This window comes from Polyergus mexicanus, unplaced genomic scaffold, assembly GCF_030449975.1.
Source record: "Polyergus mexicanus isolate NDT 795.1 unplaced genomic scaffold, iyPolMexi1.0 SCAF_9, whole genome shotgun sequence".
In the NCBI taxonomy this organism is placed as follows: domain Eukaryota; kingdom Metazoa; phylum Arthropoda; class Insecta; order Hymenoptera; family Formicidae; genus Polyergus; species Polyergus mexicanus.
The window spans coordinates 6,191,907-6,205,486 of record NW_027223329.1 but is presented as its reverse complement, the minus strand read 5'-3'; the positions used below and the strand labels follow the sequence as shown (position 1 = coordinate 6,205,486).

General features: G+C 40.5%; 1 protein-coding gene across 5 annotated transcripts in view; it reads right to left on the bottom strand.

The window, feature by feature from the left end:
• The window catches only part of Cow (Proteoglycan Cow), a 759,293-nt gene that overhangs the window by 292,899 nt on the left and 452,814 nt on the right, over window positions 1–13,580 (bottom strand). For all 5 annotated transcript variants that reach the window (XM_070301119.1, XM_070301120.1, XM_070301118.1 and 2 more), the window contains one exon: window positions 5,223–5,348. In XM_070301119.1, coding sequence (XP_070157220.1) covers window positions 5,223–5,348 — 126 coding nt within the window. The remainder of the gene's footprint in view (window positions 1–5,222; window positions 5,349–13,580) is intronic.

Genomic DNA, 13,580 nt, shown 5'->3' with positions numbered 1-13,580 from the left:
TTTGATCCTAAAATCAAATAACCTCGAAGTTAGACGGCTATATCACAAGGCCGAAAATGAAAAGGTAGACATCGCCCGCGATATTTTAAGCGCATAGAACTCGTATAATATGTAACATATTAACATTAAATCATACATCATTGTATTCGTTTTAAACAGCGTTAAAACACAATGAAAGTTTTATGTCAAAATATCAACATTATTAAAAGAAAATTATACATACCTTTCCGTTCGTTAACACAGATAGCTCTCGTAAGCAACTACTATGCTCATAATGGAGTTTAATTAAACCATTTAATTGAATATGTATTTGTTATGATCTATCTCTTTTAGTTTGAAAAATAAAAAAGGGTGACCCCTTTTGGACATTCTATATGCATATACATAGAGACTGAGAATTTATTTCTCAGATTGGTAACCCTGAAACCAGAGTTTCGCATTATCATCTCGCGGGGTCTTCAATATCAATTCGGAGTTTGCCTGTCACTCCTTTCAACCCTTTTTTAGTACGGAATACGCGGAAATCTAAATGGAAGGTTGAATTGTATTCAAAAATTGTTTTAATATAATTCTTCTTCTTTATTACATTTTATTTAATTATATATTAATTTACTTCATATATTAATTACTTTAGATAATTTAATTTAATATTTTAATCATTATATTAATTTACAATGCATTTTATTTAATTATACATTTTATTTAATTATATATTAATTTACTTTATATATTAATTACTTTAGATAATTTAATTTAATATTTTAATCATTATATGTATTAATTTACAATGCATGCTTTAGATAATTTTTCTTGCTATCTTTTATATGTATAGACAAAAAAGATTATATTCATAAACAAACAAATTATTTTACAAAATAAAACTATGTATTCTACTCTTTTAGAAATTTTTGTTTTCTCTTTGAAAGTTGCTTCCTGTGGGTTGAGCTGCCTATCGGGTGTGTCTCCGGATGGCGGATAGAAGGATCCAGGTGACCTCCGGATGGTCCTTCTGACTACCCGAGCAGACTCCTGAGTAGCGGTGGCTATAACTGGCTCAGCGAGCGTGAAACCCTGTCTGGGGTCAGGAAGGCTACTATCGCGGACCGACTCCCTAAGCTGCGCACTGAGGCCGCAGTGTCGTTAACGATGCCTCTGAGGCAAAATCCTAAAGTATTTAGCATTACGCGGGCATGCGCGATTCTGTCTGGGCGGACCTCCGTTTCCTCTTTGCCGAAAATGTTTGATTAAAACTGATTTTTAAAAAAAGTAATCCGAATCGATCGGGATTTCTGCATTGAAAATACGGTATTAAAACCGATTAAAAATAGTCAAATCGAATTTAGTATGCTTCAGGCGGATTAATGTTGATGGTTGATATACATCCATCTCAATTCAAAATTATACGGTTTCATAAGTTATAATTAAATCAGTTTTAATGCGATATAAATCTATCCGAGGACGACAAAACTAATTCGGATTGGAAATAATCCGCGAAAGCGATATTGAAACCGATTACAATTCGTTCGGAAATAAAATCGATTACTTTTTAATCCGGGCGCGGATTGAACTGATTAAAATCGATTAAAACCATTATTTTTTAATCGGTTTTAATCGAACATTTTCGGTACGGCTAGTTTTGCTTGGGACCAGTTATGAAGATTGAACAAAATTTAAATGATGAGCTTTCGGGGGGGGGACTGGGGGGGGGGGCTCGCAACGGCTCCCACCCTCAGGAAGAGCAGCCTCGTCTCTTGGACGGGCTCTTCTGGGTCCGGAAGGCAACGGAACTGCTGTCGGTGAAGCGCGGTTTCTCGCGAGAGGAATCGCTACAGCACCGAGAAGAGAAGGGATAGGAATAAAGTTTTAACCGAATCGATTTCCTCTCCCTCTTCGGCCCTCAAATCGGCTGGAAGAAGTGGAAAAGGGGTACACACAAATCTCTCGATGGGGACTGAAACTGCAGAAACTCAGGGAAGGGAGCTCGACCTGGAACAGAGCCAGGAACACGGGTCATCCGTTCGACTGGGATCTCTATCGGAGGTCCCAGAAAACTTATAGAGATTCTATAGTAGCTGCCATAAGAGAGAGCTAGAGGAGATTTTGCGAGTCTATGAAGAAAGTTTCGGAGGCCTCCAGACTTTGCAGAATGACTTTGAAGAAACTCGAACTCAAACCTGCAGGAAATACGCCTTCCGGATAAGGATGTGGTTTCGGGAGAGCGGTGTCTGGTTCATCTCCAACTTTTTAGGCTTCAGAAAGGAACCTGATGTCAACTCGGACAAGTGCGCTGCGGAGCTCAGATTAAGGGCATGTGGTTGCGATCGAAAACTGACGGCTAGCATTGTCAAACCAGAGAGGGTGAAATGGGTCGTCAGATCCTTTGCGCCATTCAAGTACGCTGGATCGGATGGGATTTTCCAAGCGCTCCTACAAGAAGGGTTTGGGCAGATCAGCGAACGCTGAGAGCATGTCTTGCGTTGGGCCCCATGCTTGGAGGCGATTTATACCTATGGTATACCTAGGTATACCTAGGTATTTATACCTAAAGTTAGCAGAACCTGCTGCACTTCTGCCAAGGATTTCAGACCGATCAGCCTAATGCTTTTCCTTCTGAAAACGTTGGAAAAGCTGGTCGAGGTTTATTTGAAGGATGTTATTCTTGGGCGGGACATGAGAACCAGCACGCTTATAGGATAGGCTTCTCTGCGGTAACGGCGCACTACTCTCGTATCCCAAATTGAGAGAGATTTCATGGAGGGAGGCTATGTGATGGGGACCTTTCTAAATATAGAGGGCGCCTTTAACAACACCTTTCATAAAGTTGTTTGCAGAGAAACAATGCTGCAGAGCGTCCCGGATAGGCTGGTTCAGTGGATCAAAGTTATGCTCCGACGGCGAGTTGTAACGACATTCGGCACTGTTAATGTCGGCGGTTGGGTGGATCGAGGGTGTTCACAGGGCGGGATGCTCTCTTCACTTTTGTGGTGCCTAGTAGTTGATGGACTATTTAAGAAATTTAATGACAGGGATTAACGCGTTTCTTTGCGCAGGAATATGCGGACGATCTGGCGATCATTGTGCAAGGACCTTTTCTAGACACGTTTCTGGAGCTCATACAGTGTGCTTTTAGAGGAGTGGTGTGGCGACACTGATCTCTCGATTAATCCCCGGAAGACGGAGTTAGTTATATTCACTCGCAGATACAAGTTGGGCACTGTAGGACCCACCTTGGGAGGGATCAGGCTGATATCGGCCAAGTCACTGAAATATCTTGGAGTTATACTAGACACGAAGTTGACGTGGAAGCATCACTTGCAGAATCGGTGTAAGAACGTAATCTCTTACTTCAGGCTGTGTATAAGATCTTTTGGCTAAACCTGGGGCCTTAGGCTGGGGATGATCTATTGGATCTATTCTGCCATTTTTAGACATAGGCTGCTGTATGTTGCAGTAGTATGGTGGCCTGAACGCTGAAGCACCTGAAGTTTCTCATCTTAAGAGAAGCCCTTGGTGTTATGAGGATCACACCAATTGCGGCAATGGGGGTGTTACTCGGCATCGACCCGTCTTACCAGATGGTTGTCGCCGCAGCTGCATGGACGGCTTACCGATTGAAATGTGAGGAAAAATGGAGGACCGGTACCCATCACGCTAAGCTTCCAGACGTGGTCCGTTCCTACTCTATCTTTAATATAGGGCAGGATAGAACGCCAGCTATTTGTACGCTGAAGGCGCCCTTCATGATATGCTTTCCAGAACGGGAGGACTAGCTTAGATCGCAGAATCCGATGCTGAAGAATGGGGTCATTCTTTTTACAAATGGATCCAGGATTGGCTCAAGCTGTGGAGCAGGTATGTATTGCCGAGGAAAAAGGATTAATAAGTCTATCCCACTTGGAAAATTTGCCACGGTCTTCCAAATGGAGATAGTGGCGATTTTGTGCACAAGGTCTTCTTGCCAATGGACAGAGGAGCAGCCACATTAGTATTTGTTCGGATAGCCAAGCGGCTCTTAGGGCCCTTGACACACCGACTTTTACCTCCAAGTTGGTCTGGAACTGCAGATACACCCTGGGAAAGCTTGCAAAAAACAACGAGGTTGCTCCGATGTGGATGCCTGGGCATTCTGGTATCAAAAGCAACGAGATCGCCGACTAACTTGCCAAGGCTGGTTCAGAGGCTAATTTGGTGGGACCGGAGCCGGCGATTGGTGTTCCCTGCTGTTTAGATCAGGAGGAGATTAACTGTGAGTTGGCTGCGAGATCAGCATTTGACTTCTTAGAGAAGCGTAGTCGGATCCAGGCAGTGGAGGGCTCTCCTCGAGGATTCTCCAAAGGAGGGCCTCGCCGTCTATATCAAAGTTTTAAGCAGATGAGAGGCTGGGCTAATGACTCGCATACTCACGGGGCACGGCACTCTCAACTATCACCCGTATAAACTGGGTCTTAGTACAAGGCCCACTTACAGGAAATGTAGCGCACCAAAAGAAATCAGCCTCCACGTGTTATGCGATTTCTCGGCATATGCCAGAGCGAGATTTGAACTGTTGAGTTCAGCTTTTCTGAGCCTCAACAGATAAGCAATCTCTCGGTCAAGGTTGTGCTTCTCTTTTGAAGGAGAACGGATCTGAATTGAGAGAGAGAAAGAGAGAGAGAGAGAGAAGAATTGCGTATCGGAGAGGCACAATGGACTTCGTCTGCGTGTCGTAAGTGAAACTTTTACTATCTCGAGGACCGTCCTCCGTTCTTATATATATCCTATTCTATTGAAAATTGCTTTTAAAATTTGTAATTTGTGTATGAGTTGATAATATTCGTTTAACATAGGTTGCACACAAAACATAAAATGTACTATAATATTTTCTAGCCACAATGTTACTTTTGAAATTAACTTTTCCTAAAACTTTATCGTTTAAAATAAAAGCGTGATCACGCAGTGGCTTTTCCAAATATAATTTCCTAAACTATTCCAAAAAATATCTACAGTGCATATAAATCATTCGTTCTTGTTATTCAAATTCATACTAATGGTAATAAAATGTGATATAGCTTATATTGTATGAATGGAGAAATACTATTCAAGAAAATGAAATTCTTCTTTAAAGAAATGAAATTTAAAATTTCGCACCAATAAAAATACTTGCTTTAAGAACTTTATATCTTAGAAGATAAAGCAAATTTTTGCAATAAATTGATAATGGACAATAGTCCGTTATTACTTACTTTGATTCATCCTGATCATCATCGTCGTCTTCGGAATCAAAAAAAGCATCATCGTCGTCGGAATCAATTAAAACTTCGGTCTTCATTCGTTGTTGAATTGCACGAGACTTTGGAATCACTATATCTCTAAAAAGAGATTTATATAATTTATAATGAATTACGCTTATAATAATAATTATAATAATATATATATATATATATATATATATTATATAATATATACAGGGTGTTTCAGAACAATTTTCCGTCCGTAAAATGACATATTCCTGATGAAATTCTAAGACGACTTTTCCTTTACCAAAATTCGAATTGGAGCGTAATTTTTGAGTTATAAGCAAAAACAGTTAACAAATTACGCGTCAAGTACAGAAGGCAGGCAGGAGCAGCGCGGCGCGCCGCAACTGACCGTCCGATGTGTAATTACAACCGCATGAGTCGCTAACAATTTTATTTTATAACATAAAATTATGCTTTAAATAAAATTTTTATAAAGAAGAAAATGTTTTAGAATTACGTCAGGAATACGTGTTTCTTAAAATAACGTCACTTTAGCAAAAGTTGTTTCGGATCGCCGCTTATTGGATGCTGCAATCAGCTGATTACTACATGCGATGTGTGTATGGCGGAATATGTGAGTAAAAAAAAGAAAGAAACAGAGAGAAAGAGAGAGGGCGAGAAAGGGAAGGAAGGAAGGAGGGAGAGACGTTTATACACACGCACGCACGTATGCATACACTTTTTTTCTCGCTCTCTTTCTCTCTTTTACACAACACTTATAACACTTATAACACTCACGTAATGCGAAGGTTTTAGAAGATCGTTCGTCTTATCTCGCGTCAATTACGCGCCACGCGCACTTCGCAACTTCCACGGTACATGTCGCGTTTCTCGCATTGCTAGGCAACGTAACAATGTAGTCGCGCAGTCTCCGCGATCCGTCGCTAAATAATAACCGTGCAGCAGTTAACAACAATACGTAGCATGAAGATTCGCTATGTTGTGAGTGAGCAGGTGAGTGAGTGAATGCGTGAATGAGTGACTGAATGAGAGTGTATGAGTGTTGTGTAAAAGAGAGAAAGAGAGCGAGAAAAAAGTGTATGCGTACGTGCGTGCGTGTGTATAAAAGTCTCTCCCTCCTTTCTTCCTTCCCTTCCTTTTCTTCCCTCTCTCTTTCTTTCTCTCTCTCTCTGTCTCTTTCTTTCTTTTACGCACACATTCCGCCAATACACACATCGCGTGTAGCAAGCAGCTAATTGCAGCGTCCGACGACCGGCGATCCGGAACAACTTTTGCTAAAGTAATGTTATTTTAAGAAATACGTATTCCTGACGTAATTCTAAGACATTTTATTCTTTATCAAAATTTTATTTAAAGCATAATTTTCTAACAATGCACCCCCTATTGTTACCCGGCACGTAGACCAGCCAGAAGTCTGCCGCCCGGCGAACACCAGCCGGGCAGTAGCAGAGGCGCTTAGCGCCCTATTTTAATACCTTTAACCGAACACAAGAACGGAGATACCGTATAGCTGTTATACAGCTGCCGTTATGCCCCGAACTCCGAATACCGCCGAACGCCTCCGAAAAGCACCGAGCGCTCCGATACCAAAACGCCATGTCGTTTTCCCGCCGCGGGGTAGCGGCGCGCACCGTTAATTACCGATTCCGAAAACAACTCGTCCTTATCCCCACCTGAATAAGCGACGCGGTCACCGTTAAGCACTCGGTATAAAAAGGCCGCCGGATTACATCTCGGCACTAGACCGGTACCTGAATCCGCTCGAGCAGTACGCTCCGAGATACGATACTAGATCCGATCCTAAAGTCGTAGCAACGACGGAACGTGGGATTGACGTGTTCGCAGCCTCCGCCTAGCATTCTCGGTTTCCGTGTCATTTCCAACATCCTCACACAAATTCTGACCAACTCAACGAGAGCGGAGTGTTCGCCGCTCTCCTAGATTACTGTCTACTATCCGACCGCTCCAGCCAGACGGACTGTGAGTTTGCAAGTTTGCTGCTCCGTCGAGATTTCTCGAATCCGCCGAGCTATCCTCGACTCCGCATACGGAAGCAGGGACGGAGAGTTCTTCGCCCGATCGAGGGTACTCGATCTCCGATCGCTTCCCTCCGTACAACTGGGAATACATGAATAACCACGCGGCAACGATCAACCGCAGTTTTACCATACTCGCGAAAATAATAACCGCGCCGAAATACCTGTCGCATATCACTACATTGTATTCCGCGCGCCATCAAAATAAACACGGCCTTGCCGTATACGCGCCCGACCGACCGCGCCCTGTTTCTTGCACGTCTCGCGCGTCGTCAAAATAAACACGGCCTCGCCGTACGCCGACGATTTTGATACATCGAAAATAACGCCGGAATTACTACCGTACTTTCATTATCACACGCTCCCGATATTTCAGCACCAATTTATCAATAGTGCACCGAATATCTCTCGCGCTCTTTTACTTATGCTCTATAAGCCGTCACAAACTCGCTTTGCATTGTACTGTAACCACCGCCGGAAGAGACAAAATAAATAGACTAAATCACACCCAACGTTTACCATGTGTTTCATCCCTTTCTCGAGCCCTGATTCCGATTGAGTTAATCCACGCGCTCGCAAAAGCGGACCTGTTACAATTTTACGTTATAAGATAAAATAGTTAGCGACTTATGCGGTGGTAATCACACGTCGGACGGTCAGCTGCGGTGCGGCGCGCTGCTGCCTTCTGTACTCGACGCGTGATTTGCTAACTATTTTTGCTTATAACTCAAAAATTACGCTTTAATTCAAATTTTGGTAAAGGAAAACTTGTCTTAGAATCGTATCAGGAATACGTCATTTTACGGACGGAAAGTTGTTCTGAAAAACACCCTGTATATAATAAATGTAATAAATATAATAATATATATAATAATATATATAACTGATTTCAAAAGGGCAATCCAACTTAATTATTTGGCAAAATTCTTAGATTTATGATATTTCAAGAATCAAGATACATACAAACGGTACCGTCTCGCGTCAAGTCACGCTTAACAACAACAAGATATCCCATGTATCTATATGCGAGCCAATTGAGTATCTTAGATTATTTATTAGATCTCAGTAACAATTGAAACGATCGAGTTCTTAATAGACTTATTCGATAATTTGAATTTCAATTATATCAGAAAAGTGTCTTTATTTTCTTTCTATGTATTGTGTAAAGGAGAGCAAACATATTACAATGGAATCCATAAGCGATGACCGTACTCCGACGGGATAGCGCCCTCATTAAGCGTAATTAAAATTGCCTATAATACCAACAATTTTTTCCGCCGTTACTTATGCATGATTTATACATATTACAAGGAACAACTTCGAATAGTGTTCAACATATTGAAATCAGACAATTCGTGTATTCCTCCTACTTCTCTATCATCTCGCACGCATATCTAAGCATACAGATAACAGCAAAACATAGTTTTCTGCTTTATATATATATCTTACATATATATCTGCTTTATGCTATAACGATACTGTTACTGATGGCCTCGCGGGCAGCCCCGCGCGCATTCCGAGGCTCGGCACTTATGGCGCCCCTAAGCTCCCACACCCGTGTAGCGGCCCCACCGTGGAGACACCCCACCACGTGCCGAATCGCGAGAGTGGGAGGCCGGCAGCAGGTATATAAGACGGTCCGGCGAGCGTAGCGTTACTAGTTCCCGATCCCGAGTTCTATCACTTACAACTCTAGAAACTGACTCTCGCATTATACCAGGTCACAGGCTATTCGTGGTTATGCCGGGCTTTCCGGTTGCTGAGATGGCGCATTCAGACATTTCGCGTTAAACCAGGGCACGGGCTACCCGTGGTTATGCCGGGCTTCCCGGTTGCACGGACGGCGCATCCTGTTAGCTTATAAAACCGTACCGCGTTCTCCGCGACCCGTTCAAGGATACGACCATTTATTTATACCGCGACCTCTTATACCGTAAAGATCTCCTCAAACCAACGCGGTACGCGGTAGCGGTAGCGGTAGCGGTAATAATGCGGTAGCGGGATACCGCCTATTCAGTCAAACCAAAGCGGTATTGACGCGACAAATCAGTGGATACTTTTATTAGTTTTGATCTACAACATGGAAAACACGTATTCTTCGGACGAAGATAAATTATTATTATTAGAGTTAATGGAAGATGAGGAACGTAATGGGAATAGGTAAATAGAATTTATATGAAGTTTGGCTAGAAATGCTGCGCAATGGAAAATCCGTTGTTGCCTATTTCATGGTCTATTTTATGTTTCAATACTTTTTTATAACTTTATAATAAAGCATTTCTAGCCAAACATCATATAATATTTTTTTCTTATCTCGACTTGTAGAATATGCTCCCGCAATTTGTAGGTTACACCCGGGACATCCTGTATATATATATATATATATATATATATATATATATATATATATATATATATATACCTACATATATATACCTACATATATATATATATATATATATATATACCTACATATATATACCTACATATATATATATATATATATATATATATGTAGGTTTTATTTAAAACAGATATTTATTATAAAAGAATATAAAGAATATACGAATGTAGTACAACTCTTAACTGACGGCGAAGGACTGACTGACGTTCGCTGCTGCTTGTCCGTTTATGCCCGGAGAGTAAAAGACGCCGACCGAAGAGTAGTGCTTATCTTTTCGGACTCGAGGCTACCCTGTGATCTAGCCGCATACGTCAAAATAAAAGATTGCGCACGCGATAACAAAAATCTCTCTTAGCGGCGACTCGCTAAAGAATTCGTTACTACTTTATGATTTAGCCGCAATATCGACATGCGATACTACGCATATCGGTACATATAATACGTACTTAAATCCTACATCTCGGCCGTCCTGTAAGACATTCGTCCTCGAATGTTAATTGTGATTTTTTATTCTTTATTTTTCGGTTCCTTCTTCGTCCTCGCTTTCAGGTTCATCTGTATCATCGAAATGCAACCAAGGTTTCATATAATCGGCAGACGTAGAAGTTTCTTGCGGTCCTTCATGTTCACCTATTTTCGCAACTGTATACCGATTATTACGCATTCCCTTAGTTACACGATAAGGGCCTAAAAATTTACTACGAAATTTAAGTCCCGGACCGAATTGAGTTCTCTTAATCGCGACAAGATCTCCGTCCGCGTATTTTAATGCTACTTTTCGTTTTTTGTTAAAAGTCTTTAAATTTTCTCTCATCGGCTATTTTTTCTTTGACTTCCTGTCGGATATCGTCGCGTTCTTCTTCGAACATTCGCGCCCATTCACTTTCAATCATCTCGCGTATTTGTGTATCTTCTCTTAATCGCATGTGAATGCCAAACATTAATTGGAACGGTGTTCCGCCCGTGCTCCTGCTCGGCGTAGTGTTTAAATATCTCTGAGCAGTATCGATAAATTTAAACCATTCTTCTGGTTTTGGGGCAGACAATTTAGTTAAAAGTGGTATAAGGGTACGGTTTACCCTTTCGACTTGCCCATTACCTCTAGGTATTCCCGTGGTAATAAGAAGATGCTGAATTCTTTCCTCGGTACAATATTCTTTAAACGCGCTTGATGTAAACGCCGTACCGCGATCTGATATGATTCTACGCGGGTTTCCAAATACAACGGATTGTTTGCACATACGGTCGATTATTTCGGCAGCATCGGTCGATTTCGTAGCATATAACCACACGAATTTACTAAACGCATCAACTATGACGAAAATATGACGGTAATTTTTTTTGTGCTTGGCATTGGGCCTAAGTGATCCACATGATAGGTATGTAACGGAACATCTCCTTTATCAATTACATTCAAGAATCCTTCTTGTTTACCTTGTTTTCGCTCTGCTAGAATGCAATTTATACAACTCGTTACTACTTTTTCGATTTTTGATCGCATAGTCTTAAACCAATAGTCTCTTCGTACAAGCATTTCCGTCTTATTAACGCCAAAGTGACTTTGCTCATGCGCTTGTCTAATTATCGAATTTTGTAGCGTCTTAGGTACTATTAACAATAATTCGCCATCATTATCTCGATACAGTAAATTATTTCTTACTATATAACTGTCGACTTTATTGAATGTCGCTAGTTTAAGGATTTTTTGCAGATCTTGATCGGTATTCTGAGCTTTTCTAAATCTAGCGATTAGACTATCATTACTTTCATGGACAAGCAAAATTTCTGGGAGGAGATTTCGACTTAGTGCGTCGACATGCATCATATTCTTCCCTGGCCTATGCTGAATTTCATAGTCATATTCCTCTAATGCAAGAGCCCATCGAGTCACGCGGACGCATAAATCTCGTTTGTTCATTGTTAAAGTAAATGCTTTACAATCGGTAATAATTTTAAAATGAATGCCTAATAAATATACTCTAAATTTTTTCAATGCTTTGACGACTGCAAGTACTTCCAATTCATAACTAGTATATTTTTCTTCAGCTGGAGTAGTTTTCCCGCTTGCATAATAGACCGGATGGAAAGCATTGTCTAAATAATCCTTTTGCAATAATATCGCACCGTAACCAAATTTTGAAGCGTCTGTATGTAATTCCGTTTCGGCTCCGCTTTTATATAATTTTAAAACAGGCTTATTGATCAATGCGAGTTTTAAACTTCGAAATGCTTGTTCTTCGTCTTTACCAAACCGAAACTCTATATTATTCCTCAAAAGATTTGTTAGCGGTCGTGCTATCATTGAGTATTGATAAATAAATTTACGGAAATAACCCGTGAGGCCGATAAAACTTTGTACATCTTTGACACATCTGGGGACCGGAAATTTCATAACAGCATTAGTTTTGCATTCCGCGGGTTTTACAGTTCCGTCCGTTACGATATGTCCTAAGTATATAATTTCTGTTTGAATAAATTTACACTTTTGCCAATTTATGTGCAAACCAGCTTGACTTGAAACTTCTAATACGCGTTTTAAACTATCAATTGCTTGTTAAATGTTCTGCGAAGGAATAATTAGATCGTCCATATAAGTTAATACGATTCCCTCAGAAATTAAATCTTTAAATACAGCATTTATAAACTTTTGGAATATAGCCGGAGAATTGCAAAGCCCGAATGGCATCCGTATGAATTCGTATTGACCTGTTGGAACAATGAAAGAAGTATACTTCCTACTTTCTTCGGCCACTTTGACATGGAAAAATCCATTTTTTAAGTCAATAGTACTAAACATTTTCGCGCCTTGTAACCGGTCTAACTGATCCTCGATTAGCGGCAACAGATAATGATCTTTTATGATTTTGTTGTTTAATTTTCGAAAGTCTACACAGATTCTTGTGTCACCATTTTTTTTTAACTAGTACAACAGGGCTGGCGTACTCGGCATTAGAGGGTCTTATAATACTGTCGTCTATCCACGTTTTTAACTGTTTATCAACTTCTTCCTTTTCCGATGGAGACAATCTACGCGGTCTTTGGTAAATTGGAATATCATCTTTCAAAATTAGCGTCATTTTAACACCGATTTCATGCGTTTTTCTAGGTTCATAATTTCTTGCAATAACTTCTACTTCGCGTCGTAAGTTTTTATCAGAGATATATGAAAAGTCAAATGGATCTGCGTTTTCTATTATATCAACCTTTAACACCTCGGGTAACTCTGTACTACTTGCGTGAATTGATTTTTCAGGAATTTTTCGGATAACTACCTGATCTTTTATCGAATGTAATTCAACTAGATTTAAAAAGTCAGCACCAATCAAGATTGCATGTTTCATTATTTCATTATCAACGACATGAAATACAATTTTATATGTTTCATCGTCAATAGCAACATCTATTGCAAAAGAGCCGTACGTACTATTATTTAATGCGCCTAAACCGTCAAAATTTATTTTATTGTTTAATTTCGGACGACCTATCTTCTCGTAACAATCTCGATTTATTAAGCTCAAATCGCTGCCCGTGTCTATAATACTAACAAAACATTGATTTGCGACTTCTACTTCCTTTACCTGCTTTTGTTGTGTGTTCTTAACAATTACGCACGCGGCTTCTTTCTGTACACTCACTGTTCCCTTACACAATTTGGCTATATGTCCGTATTGATTACATTTGAAACACTTAGCGCCTTGCTCTTTCATCGGGCACATTTTACCCAAATGATCTCTGCTACCACAGTTGAAACATCTTATCGTCGTCGTTGTATTCGTGTCCCCTTGAGTCATCTTCTTCTTTTCCTCTGGCTTCGACTGCTTCGTCTTTAATTTTCTTTCTTTCCTTCCTTATAGCTTCATATTGAGTGAATTTTTCTTTTAATTCACGTATCGTCTTTGC